Here is a 13,513-nt window from a genome sequence, read left to right as displayed (position 1 = left end):
TCTGTAGGAGCAGTTTTCACAACCCATTCATGGGGCACTGACAGTTGCTAGCTGTTGGCAGGCTAATGATAATTAGCCTACTAGAATTTCAGAGAGACAAAGTTTAACTATTTAAAAGTTACTTTTCCTAAATACTTACCAATCAACTTCACCATTTAATTTGATTTTCAACAAATATTAAAACAGTGGTTGAATCATTTATGTAACTTATCCCATACATGTGTTAGGTGAAATAGTATTTTATTCTGAACTTTAGTGTTCCTCATAGGAGAAGCAACAGCCCTTTACAGTCAAAATAGCTTTTAGGGGCTAATCACTGTAGGAACATGCCAACACTAAATTATTGCATGCACCACTCTTAAAGGCTATGTGGCCTACCTTTCGAGCTACAAGGCCTTCATAGGGATGACTCATTTAATATTTAAAAAGTAGGGTTCTTTCCTGTCAAAAAAGGTATTTTGACTGATTGCCATGTTTCTTTTGTCAGCCTGGAGGATGGCACAAAACGTGCAGCAGTTCACAGGTAACATTTAGCTTTCCATGCCATTGGTGTATTTTCCTGCACCGTATGCTATGGACTTATTGAAAACTTAAATATGCCAAATGAGAATTAAACAATTTTACAATGTTTTAGGGGTCGGAACACATACACTTAGAACTTGACAGCAGTGCCTCTATGTGCAGAGATCAAAAATTGCAAAAATGGGGGTGATTATGCAAGGAGATGCATTTTCTCACAACTTTCATTGCAACTACATCAAGACTGAGAAAAGGGCTTCTATCTATGGCTTTGTTAGAGGGAGTCCAGCTGGTTAGACCTTGTCAAAGCAATGTTTCTGAGGCAATTGGTTGCTGATGAGGTTGCAGCTCATAGAGCCTGTGCATGTAATGATGCTTTTGAGCAGTGCCATGCTCTTGTGAAATTCCCAGTTGTCGAGTAGCATATATTCCTTTTTGAGTTCTGAGTCATATGCTGCTTGATTTGCAGAGAACATATGCAACAGGAAGATCTGAGGTTATAAGTTCAATTTCATTGCTTCACAGGCCAACTGGTATTTCTTAATCACTGGGCTGTCAATATTGATTAATTCCTCCCAAGATAAATCAATCCAGTGAAATGAGCATGCTTTACTTTGTTTGGCCGCATACGCCATCTCCCTTTTGCAGCATTGGACTTCGACCTATGTGTAGCACAGTCAGCTTGGAGAACTGTAGTACGTGTTGTCTGTGGTTACTGGACCAGTGAAGGCCACAGTTTTCTCTATCGAGTTTTCAGTCCTGAGGTTCTTTCAATAGCTGACCAAATCTCTGCATCATAGGTAATACACTATTTCATTTTTGCATTAGTTTTGGATGGTACGTAAAACAGAGTTTCTCCTTCAAAGTGATGGGTGCAACTGAAGATCCCATTAGCAACTCTTTCTTCTTAGAGGGTCTGTCCAAGGATAGTTTGCAGGAGGGTGTAGAAGCAAACATGATGCAAACTGTAAGTAAAGGTCTGTGCCAAGACAATGATATAGCTTTTATCTTTATTAACCTTGATATTCTTCTCCTTGCAGTGTTTTTCGGTTTGAGGAATCAATTGCTGGAGCATACTGGGAGTATGCACCAGGAGCACAGGGTCATCAGTATAGATGATAGGAACAATAATCTTTTTGACTTTCGGTGCCAGAATTCAAGTTCTGGAAGGCTGTTTATGCGTATATTGTAAAGAAAGGGAGCCAAGCAGGCAGCTTTGTTTTACCCTTACTCTTAAGAGAACTGTTAAGGCCTGCTAGCCATTTGCTCTGTCCGTCACATGCACAGCTGTGTCTGTGCATTGTTTCTTAATTAGTAAGATCAGGTGTGGACTCGAGAATGTTTTTTCCAGTTTTGACCACAGTTCAATCTGGTCAGTGTGATAAAATGCTAATAAGAAGTTTAAGAAGGCTGCATATCGGCATTGCTTTTTCGGTTTTGAGTGATCTGACACTAGTGCAGGAGGCCTGGTTTAACTCTGCCTTTGTACACAGTCAGAATGCCTTCTGCCTCTTCCCATTCCTGTATGTTTTTAGGGTCGAACCTGCAAGCGTATGCACTAGCGCACGAGTCTTGTTTGTACGACTCTGTTGTCTACAGTGAAGAACTTAGAGCCCAACTATCGCTTACCATTTGTTGCACAGCCTCATAATTAATCACTGCAGGTCAAGCATCATTTCCATTCCTCTGTGTGGAGCAGGGACGAGCACTGATTCATTCAACTTAATCAGTGACTGTCTGCAATACCAGATGTGACTGAGGTACTATATTGCTTTTCTTTTTTTTTATAACTCCTAGTGCCCTGTAAACAGAAGGCTTGTGACTGGCAAAAACGTGCCCAGCAGGACATACAAAATTGCGAAGTTATATTTTTTATAGCTTACTTTCTTTTATTTTGCTAAGTCGACCTTTCTCACTTTGCACTCATTTTCTTTTGATTTTGCTTGTGGGATGCTGCTCTCAAAAGATGACGATTATCTTGTTTTGCAAAGCAACATTGTTTCTTTATTATGTGTAATTACTGAAATGTTTCTTTAACACATAATTATGTAGTACATTCCAATCCACCCTACCAGCCCTGCCAAGTTTCCCACGGTCCACACGTGATGTGCTGCCCCATTCCAGAGTTTTTCTTTGAGTTCTGGAAATTGTGGTCTTGTTTATTACATTATAAAAGAAGACTAAAGTCCCACAATTCAAACGGAAAAACCTGGACTGGAGCAGCATATCACGTATGAACCTGGGAAACTTGCCAGCTATGCCCCTCTCCGTTCTGCCCCACTCCAATCCACCACACCTCACCTCACCCTACACAAATCCACCCCACTCCAATCAAAACCCCAATCCTGACAACCAACACCAATCTAATCTGCCCACTCCAATTCGCCCCACTGCACTCCAAAGCAATTTGCCCCACTACAATCTGCCCAACTCCAATCCAAATCAATATGCCCCACTCCAATCCAAAACAATGCCCCACTCCCATTTACGCTACTCCAACCTGCCACACTCCAGCCAAAAATAATGTGCCCCACTCCAACCTAAAACAATCTGCCCCAATCCAAAACAATCTGCCCCACTGCAATCTGCTGCACTCAAATCCAAAACAATCTGACCAACTGCAACCCAAAACAATCTGGCCCACTCCAGTCTGCCTCACTCCAATCATCCCCACTTTAATCCAAAACAATCTGCCCCTCTCAAATCTTCCCCACTCCAATCTGCCCCACTCCAATCAAGTCCACCGCTAACCAACCCAGCTCACTCCAATCAAGTCCACCGCTACATCCACCTTACTCCAATCCAATCCACCCACAGCACCCCAAGCCATTCCTCTCCAATACAATCCACTTTAATCCACCTCACTGCAGTCCAAATTAATCCACCCTACTCCACCTCAATCAACCCCACTCCAAACCACTTCAATCTACCCCACTCCAATCCAGTCCAACACTCTCTGATCAATCCAACTCACACCAATCCAATCCACCCCAAACCAATCAAATCCAATCCACTCCAATGCAATGTAATCCACCCCACCCCAATTCAGTCCTCCCCACTCCAGTCCAATTCATCACAATCTACCACACCCCACCCCACTCCAAGTCACCCACCCTAATCCAATCAACCCCACCCTAATCCAATCAACCCCAGCCCTACCCAACCCACCATACTCAATCCATTCGACCCCACCCTAATCCACCCCACGCCACCCTTATCCACCCCACTAAATCCAACTGACCCCACTCAATCCAATCCAACCCATTCAATCCAATCCGACCCACTATGATCCACCTCACTCCAGTCCACCCCAATCCATTCCACTCCAATTCACCCCACACCAATCCAATCAACCTCATATTAGTGTAATCCACCCCAATCCAATCCACCTCCTCCACTCCACCCGACCCCATTTCAATCCACTCCGCCCTACTCCAATCCACCACACTCTACTCCAATCTACCCCGCTCTACCCCAATCCAATCCACCCCATCCCATCCCAGGTCAGTCCACTGCACTTCAATCTAATCCATCCAGCCTACCCCAGTCCAATCTACCCCGTTCCAATCCATCTCACTACAATCCACCCCACCCCAGTTCTTTCACTCCAATCCAAACCACCCATCTAATCCAATGTAGTTCAAACCACTCAAACCCACCCAACTCCAATTTGCATCCCCCATTTCAACCCACCCCACACCAACCCACCCTACTCTACCCAAAATCCAATTCACCCCACTCTACTCTACTCCAATCCACCCAACTTCTTCAATCTACGACAACCCACTACATCCTATTCCACTCCACGAAACTCTCTGCCACGGAACTCTACTCCCCTGTACTCAAGAATACAGCACTCTACTCCCCGACTCCACTCTGACACTCCACGCCAATAACTTTTAGTCATGCTGAACAGCAGGCACACTGGTGTACAACATGGCAAATCACACTGCCAAAGCCAATAGTTCCAGTATAGGCAAGAACTATTGGCTTTGCCAGTTCTTGTTCAAGATTATGTTGGTAAAAGTCTTGGCCTCCACATCAATTAGGCTAATAGGTATGATTTTGGATCAGTTGCCTTGACCTTCTTATGCTTAGGCACTGTGATTCTATTGAGCCATGGTTCTGGGTAGGTAAAGGTTTAGATGCAATGATGAAAAGGCTTTGACAAGGTTTTCACCCACCAGTCTGGAAAGCATTTGAACAGTTTGTTAAGGTGGAGGTTAGGCCTTAGGGCTTTTTCAGTTTTTCAGACGGAAGAGTGCCTTATAGATATGTTTGACTGAAAACCAGTTTTTTATTTCTTTTAAATAAATGAGCAGCCATTTGTACAGCGCTCAGCTGCTTCCAGGGAAGTGTCACGGCTCTTAGCCAGCAAGCAATCTTATAAGCTTACTTAGAATTCCACAATCAGCTACGTTTTCAGTCCAGATTTAAAAGGTTTCTCTGGATTTAAGTCTCTCAAAGCTTTCCACTGGGAATTACATAATTTTGCTGCCAGATCATCCACCCAGTCTTTCCTTACAGGGCCTCGGGAAAAGAGCATCGCTTGATTGGAGGAACAAATACTTCCTAACTCTTCTGTGCAAGAATAGAGGGCCTTTATGGTGCAGTGCTCTGAACGAAATTAGCATAGCCTTGTATATGATCCTTTGATTGATTGGAAACCAATGCAACTACATAAGGTTCTCCCTGGAAGATTGACTCTTAGGGCAAGTCAGAATCGGGTGATCGGCTGCATTTGAACCAGCTGTGGCTTATTCAGAAGACCCACCGGCAGTCCCAAATGCAGCACGCTTGTGTAATACAACCTTGTAGTGACAAGGGAGTGGACCATCGTTTTCCACGTGTGCCCTGCAACAGTCACCCACACCTTAGTCACTAGCAAGCTCGACTACGGCAACGCCCTCTATGCCAGCACCTCAACTAGAAACATCAAAAAACTACAACTCATCCAGAACGCCGCCGCCAGACTCATTCTGAACCTCCCTCGCCGAGAACACATCTCCCAACACCTGGGGACCCTCCACTGGTTACTGGTTGAGAAGTGAATCACCTTCAAGCTACTCACCCACATATACAAGGCCATACACAACACAGGACCAGCCTACCTGAACCACCGCATCTCCTTCCACACCCCTGCCATATCCCTCCCCTCCACCCATATGGCCCTGGCCACCATCCCTCGCATCCGCAAACCCACTGCCAGAGGACGATCCTTCACCTACATTGCAGCAAAGAGCTGGAACAACCTCCCCCTGCACCTCAGACAAAGCCCGTCACTCACCATCTTCAAGAAGAACTTCAAGACATGGCTCTTCGGATGAGCCCCCCCTGCGACTTGAGACCCTCACGGGTGATTAGCCATGCTTTACAAAAACTGATTGCTTGATTGGTCAATGACCATAATTCCCAAATATAGTCAAAGTCATTCTCCAGTTGGAATAATGCATAGTGTTCCAACATTGTTGCTTCCATGCCCATGTAAAGATGAGGCAGGAAAGAAGGAGAAATCCAAAAAGGCTTGGATAATGCACTTTTTGTTGTACAGTGTGTGACCATCTATGTCAGGCCTTCTAATTTAGGTCAAACTCACTTACATTAATTACATAATTATTAAAGTCCCTTTTTGGGTCTGATCTAAGAAAACCTACATTTTTAACTCCGTTTTCTACTATGGCACAGGGCAGCTAATGGCTTTGTTACTTTTAGAAGGGTGTTGAAATGGGCCGCTCTTTTTTTCATACTCCATTCTTTAGTGCAAAGCTGTACATACATTTGAATAGCAGGTTCAGATATTTAGCTCCTTCTTTCAATTAAATGTAATGCATGTCAGCCCTTGCTATGGAATGTAACATGACGTAATGGTAATAAAATTAACAATATGCTTTCCTTTTGTTCTGCTTTAGATCACCCTCCCTGACTCGCGTTCGAAAACAGAGACCCTTCAAATCCCAGCCGGTCAAGTCAACAGCTACAGCGCCATGAAACATGACTTTGTCTTCCCATTCAACGTCACTAGCACAGCCATCCCCTTAGAGACGATGTGTACAGCAGGGATAATCAAGAACAATGGCAGAAACCTTGTCGCTCTAAGACCTACATTATTTTTAACTCTTTTAAGCATTATATTGGACATATATAAATAAGAATGCTCGTGAACCTACCTGGGCCTTTAAGTGTATCGGCTACCCCCGGAACTTCGATGCACAGAGAGTTGTTAAGATACATAGTGAAGTATTATGGTTGATGGTCAACAAGTTGCACAAAACACACTGTGCTTTCCATTGGCTGGAGAAGGACTGTCACTTAGTCTTACAACCAATCACTCCCACATTGCCACAATACTGTTAAGCTTATGAGGCGGGATACTCACAGGCGACCAGCAGCACTGTCATTGGCAGCAGGACTGCAAATAGGCAGAGACGGCATGCAAAAAGAACAATCACCAAAACTTTTTTGTAAAGATGCAAGCATTCTTCTTAAGGAGGTATTTTGTATTTCAGAAGAGACTGTAAAGAATTTTACTATTCATTATTAAAATCATCGGACACACATTAAATATTTTAAGTACTATTTTAGAATGAGTCATTTGTAAATTGTTCACAAACAGACATGCTTAGAGTCAGAACATGCTACTCAGGACCATGAAAAAGTAAGTGTTCTAAATAACAGAAACCCAGGATTTTATTAAAAGCGACATAATACAATCCTTCATTACGGTAAAACATAATAGCAAGTAAACATGGCTGCTAATCTTGAGAAACAGTGGAGTGTTTAAGCTATCCCAAAACATAAGGAGGGTGGGGGCATACTGTCTCACATCCCTGCACTCTGTTCATCCCAATGCACCATGGTACATGGTACACTTACTTCAGTGACAGTCTTTAGTTTTTCACCCTTTTTGGTGCAGCCAGTGCTGTGTATCTCTAGACACAGGTTTTAGGATAATTGTCCTTCTTCAGAAGAGAGCAACATATTCTTTTGAGGATATTGGTAATGCTGCCCGAAGTCTTCTATGTCTCTGTACCACTCACTCAGGGCAGGTGCTTTAGCCAGAGTTCGTCAACTCATTAGCTCGAGAGCCTTTTCAAACAGAAAGAGGGTGGGAGCACACTATGTCACATCACAGCACTCAGCTCACCCCAATGCATCATGGTAAATGCAGTGCATGATAAACATTATTCCAAAACATGCCTGGAGCACTAATCATTGCATTCTCCAAAACATATCGAGTGTCTTGCATGCAGTAGGTAGTCTTGTGTTTTCGCGACTTCTTAATATGAAATCTGTTGTCCTCAGATGTTAGTGGTGGATTGTGAGGATGTGGGTGTACTATATGATATGGCTATGGGGCCTTATCATACATTCACAATCACCATCTTAGATCCAGTTAGGTTTGTTTACTTAACTTTAAGCTCAACCCTGGGTAGCTGTGGTTACGAGCACTAAGGCGTAGCAAAGGAACAATGTATAAAGCATTTAACAGGAGCAAACAACGAAATAAGAAATTCACACAACACAAAAGAAACAAGACACCAATTTATAAAAAGTAGATAATATTTTGTATGAATGTTTACATACCGTGATCATCAAAATCTTCAGGAGGGTTCTGGAGATACAAATTTTAGAAGCAGTAAATAACTTTTATAGCAACCCCAAACAAGCATTGGCCAACAAAAACTTTGTAAACTTTTGAAGTTTGAAACAGTTAGTTTGGCAACTCTAGCCCGAGTTGGACAACCAAGTTCGGCAGAACAGAGATCTAGGGTGCCTGACAGGATACTTTGGACACTTACCTGATCACCAGAGCTCTTTTAAGCAAGATCCAAATTTTATAGGACGACGCCATAGACATCAATGGCGCGGTACAGATGCGGAGGGATACAGGCAAAAAGATGCTGAACGGATGCTCCAGTTGTGGTGCAATCGACAGGGGTGTCTTTGTGGGTGCTTCTCGGTCCACTGGTGAAGTTGCTTTACTTTAAAAGTGCCATTTGTTTTAACTTGGCCATTGTGTCACATTTAATACCACGATTTATTTGATACCATACATGACCCAGTTCGGTAGTCCCATTCGGAGGTAGCTGGATGGGAATGTTAACCAGTACCCATGTGTTATCCAATATGAGGGCTAACTTTATCTACACTAAAATGACAATTTAGGAGTGTTGCTGTTAAGACATTTAAAAAATGTATGTCTTACTTAAAAAAAATACAGCCCCCTGCCACAGGGCTCTCTAGGCCTTCCTTAGGGAAAATGTATATATAGTGTTGCAGCCCTGAGTGGACACTCTGCCTTACATACCCTGGGTACTATATGCTAGGGACTTATATTATGTCAGTCCTTGCCAATTGGGTGTAAATTGTATAGGGTTAGAACAGTGGCACTGAGGTCTGGTTAGCAGGCCTCAGTGTACTCTGAGTAAAAAAAAACAGCAGCTAGTAGTCCAGATGGTGGCAAAAAGTGGGGGGAAGCCTGCAAAAAAGCCTTTTTCCTGACATGGATGTACAAACCTGGTTTATAAAAGCACATTGGGCTAGTAACATCTGTCAAATTTCACAGCATTTAAAGACAGCCTTTCAGTATGCAAGTGTCGTCAAGTTCAACAGTGTGGAGAAGGAGGGGTAGAGGAGTAGTGGCATTTTAAGATAAATGTTACCAGTACAACTGATTACAAAGTAACATATTTTAATAAGCACTAGCAAAACCAAAAGATCTCACTTTTCAGATATGTTGGATTTGGCAATTGTTTTTCAACCAAATGCAGCGTTGCTAAAGAATAAAAGAAAAAAAAAAGCCTTTGACGTGGCCAGCCATGTTGTTTTGTATAGGATCAGTAACTAATAAGAAAAAAAACGTGGGGGTGGCGGAAGCAACAAGGAGGGCAAGGTGGGGGATGAAACATGCTGGGTATGGATGGGAGAAAACCAAACGGGCAAAAGAGAGCAACGTGGAGCTGGTGGCGATAAGCACACAGGCCCGACAGAGGAACATGGAATGCAAAGGAAGCTGTGTGTGGCAAGAAGTTCACAAGGGAGATAGTTTGAAAACACATGCACTTGTGTAGAGTACTTAAACAAAATATAAAATTGGTGCTTGAAAAGCAAGCAGTTAAAGGACAGAAGCAATATGTTTATACTCTAGTGGAGGGACAGACACAAGAAAAGGAAGAAAAGCCCACACAAGCTGATAGATACGAAGCATGCGAATGAGAGTGGTAATAAAGTCACCTAATGGCCGAGCTCTATGCCCACTGTAAGCTAACAATGCGTCTCAAAACAGACTGCACGCCATAGGAGGTTAGACCTAATAAAAAAATTAGGAAAGTTCTTATTTACACACTAATTATAAAATTCCAGTTGCACATACACTAGTTTCCACATTTGTGGGGGTCCTTGAAGGTTCTGAGCTGGGCGACATTGAGTTAAATGTGGAAGCTTGATAAAAACCTAAATATGTGTGTTGTGTCAGGAAGCATCACTGACAGGTCAGATCATCAGTGCTAAGGCAAAATAGGAAGCAGATTTAGACTATGCATTCTCACATCTCATTGAAACATCATTTGTATGCATAATAAGAATGTACACACCAATATGTGTTTCAAGGAGAATCAGGACAGATTCCTTATCAGGCGCTATTTCACTCCTAGAACACAGTGTATTCATCATTGTGTATCAGATCTAGGGCTCTCATGCACATTTCCTTGATCTGGTCTAGACTTGCCCAGTTTCAGAGCACTTATGGACTAGGGTATTGGAGAATGTGCATGCCATTACAGGGGTTCGACTGGACAGACACCCCAATGCTGTGTTATTTAAGTTGATTCCCAAGAAATGGGTGACAAGACCCAGGCTCATTGGTCTTGCTTATTTGCTGGGTAAATGCATAATCACCCTCAGGTGGATGAGGTAGCAACCCCTTGTGAAGAATGATGGGTGAGGAATTTTACCCTGTGTAATAAGCTAAGGGAGTGTTACAGGACGCTTGGCTGAAACCACATCCTGGGATTCTTGGGTGTATTATTGCTTGCAACTAGCACGTCTAGAGTTGTTTCCCCATACCAGTGGGGAGGTTGAATCTCCCGAAGCTGATCTATAGGACCTGGTGGTATAGGTGCTTGGTCTGTACACAATATCCTTCGACCTCAGCCATACGCACTTTGCCCTGATAACAAGCATTCCTTTCTACAAGTTTCTCCCTCCCTTGATTTGTCCTGGTGAGCTGATGACGTTTGATGTATCGGAATACTCATTTGTGTAATGTATTTATGATCCCTCATCACGAGAGCTGATATAGTATCTCTACTTGACTTTTCAAATATTTTAAAAACCTTTAAAAAAAGGACAGAAAATGTGCCAGTCAAAATATTTTGGAAAAGTTGCATATAGTGACTTTAGAAAGGCTACACCTTTGTAGACATACACAAAGACAAGACTTAAAGAAAACAAAAGCATTTGAGTTTTTAACAGATCACACCAAAAACAGAAATCCAAGGTAGTGTTATCACTATGAATCTTTGGATAGGGTATCTTTTACTTGAAGGAATTCACTAAGGTTGGAGTCTAATAATGCAAAAAACATCCCAAAAGCGAATGAAAAAACTCTTAGAAGGTACTAACGGACGTAAATGCAGAATATGGATTGACTAAACGATGCTAGGGAGAAGCACAATCATTGAATGTGGGGAGGGATGGATCAAATAGCATGCAAAAAGTTGAAGAAAGAGGGGAGTTTTCTTTATGGTTGGAGTTAAGGTACATAAAGAGTTGTCACTTCAATTAGGAAGGATCATGTTACCTATCCTATAAGCATCTGTGTTTGTTGCATATAGTGTTGTAGATCCAGAAGATCTTTATGCTCCTACCATCTGTGTTGGACTTGGACATTTGGAAGTTGTGTTTCTTCGAAGAAGTCTTCAAGTCACAGGCTCTCTGTGATTCCCTCTCTTCTTGTAGATGAGCATGGGCACCAACTTCATTGGTAGATTTAGGTAGGATAAGAATAGTGTCTATACGTGCGGAAAGAAAAGTAAGATTAAAATGAAAGAGACCTGTAGCAAACACTGGCTTTTGGGAAGGAGGATTGGTGTATGTGAATCTACTGCACTACATGCAACAAACAGATGCTCACAGGTTAAGTAACATAGGCCCTCATTCTGACCCTGGCGGTCGGTGATAAAGCGGCGGCCAAGCCGCCAACAGGCCGGCGGTCTAAAATATGCAATTCTGACCCTGGCGGGAACCGCCAACACAGCCCGCCGTATTAACACTCCGCCCGCCACGGCGGTACAAACAAACAGCGCGGCGGTTCCCGCCAACAGCCAGGCGGCAGACAATGTACCGCCCACCCTATTACGACCCACCAATCCGCCACCTTTTCCGGGGCGGGAGCACCGCCGATAAGAACACGGCGGAAACAGACTACGAACGGGAAAACGCTCACCTCTACGCACTCCACGCGAGATTCCGGCAGTATGGAACCAGAGTTGCAGGTCATCCCCGCACTCCTATACCTGCTCATATACCAGGAGCACGCCCGGCGGCGCGGAAGACATCGGTGAGTACTGCACCTACGACACAGGGGAGGGAAAAGATTACCGGCACACACCCACCCACCCACACCCACTACAACACACACATCAATGCATTCCCACAGATCACTGTCACAACCCACAAACCACCCCCCTCCGAAATAATGCAAAGATCAAAAGAAGAGATCATAAACGGGCAGATATATTGAAATATGTACACCAGTAATCCCAATAAATAAATAAACTATGTACAAAATATATACAGCTACTAAATGTAGTCCAACCACTGTCCGTGGATCACAGGGGTCCTGTGCAAAGGGGCAAGGCCCAGTCCCACGACAAGAACTCCACGGAGAGAACACTGCAGGGGCATCAGAAAGAAAATAGGACAGGCACCTCAGGGGGAAGGGAAGGGGGGGGCACCTCAGCCACTTGAGTACACAACGCCAGATCCACGAGGGGACTCCATGACCACTGGCCCATCCTGGGGAGAGCAAAGCCACAGTCCAAACAGTCCATACAGTGGGTGGCCTGCCCACTGGGCCATCCTGGGGAGAGCAAAGCCACAGTCCAAACAGTCCATACAGTGGGTGGCCTGCCCACTGGCCCATCCTGGGGAGAGCAAAGCCACAGTCCAAACAGTCCATACAGTGGGTGGCCTGCCCACTGGGCCATCCTGGGGAGAGCAAAGCCACAGTCCAAACAGTCCATACAGTGGGTGGCCTGCCCACTGGGCCATCCTGGGGAGAGCAAAGCCACAGTCCATACAGTCCATACAGTGGGTGGCCTGCCCACTGGGCCATCCTGGGGAGAGCAAAGCCACAGTCCAAACAGTCCATACAGTGGGTGGCCTGCCCACTGGGCCATCCTGGGGAGAGCAAAGCCACAGTCCAAACAGTCCATACAGTGGGTGGCCTGCCCACTGGGCCATCCTGGGGAGAGCAAAGCCACAGTCCAAACAGTCCATACAGTGGGTGGCCTGCCCACTGGCCCATCCTGGGGAGAGCAAAGCCACAGTCCATTCAGTCCATACAGTGGGTGGCCTGCCCACTGGCCCATCCTGGGGAGAGCAAAGCCACAGTCCAAACAGTCCATACAGTGGGTGGCCTGCCCACTGGCCCATCCTGGGGAGAGCAAAGCCACAGTCCATACAGTCCATACAGTGGGTGGCCTGCCCACTGGGCCATCCTGGGGAGAGCAAAGCCACAGTCCAAACAGTCCATACAGTGGGTGGCCTGCCCACTGGGCCATCCTGGGGAGAGCAAAGCCACAGTCCAAACAGTCCATACAGTGGGTGGCCTGCCCACTGGCCCATCCTGGGGAGAGCAAAGCCACAGTCCATACAGTGGGTGGCCTGCCCACTGGGCCATCCTGGGGAGAGCAAAGCCACAGTCCATACAGTCCATAACAGACCCCACTGCCACTGGAGGAGGCAAGTTGGCCAGAGGACATCCTGCAGC

At 44.8% G+C, this 13,513-nt stretch overlaps 1 protein-coding gene across 6 annotated transcripts in view; it reads left to right on the top strand.

The window, feature by feature from the left end:
* CPM (carboxypeptidase M) overlaps window positions 1-7,095 on the top strand; it is a 211,192-nt gene extending 204,097 nt beyond the window's left edge. For 5 of the 6 annotated variants that reach the window (XM_069229187.1, XM_069229186.1, XM_069229192.1 and 2 more), the window contains one exon: window positions 6,429-7,095. In XM_069229187.1, the coding sequence (XP_069085288.1) occupies window positions 6,429-6,668 (240 nt within the window). In that variant the 3' untranslated portion in view covers window positions 6,669-7,095. The remainder of the gene's footprint in view (window positions 1-6,428) is intronic. The other variant, XM_069229190.1, reaches the window with a different exon arrangement.
* The last annotated feature ends 6,418 nt before the right edge of the window (window positions 7,096-13,513 follow it).

The sequence above is a fragment of the Pleurodeles waltl genome, chromosome 4_1 (genome assembly GCF_031143425.1).
Source record: "Pleurodeles waltl isolate 20211129_DDA chromosome 4_1, aPleWal1.hap1.20221129, whole genome shotgun sequence".
Lineage (NCBI taxonomy): Eukaryota > Metazoa > Chordata > Amphibia > Caudata > Salamandridae > Pleurodeles > Pleurodeles waltl.
The sequence above is the reverse complement of the archived record's forward strand: the minus strand, read 5'-3'. Positions and strand labels throughout refer to the sequence as shown.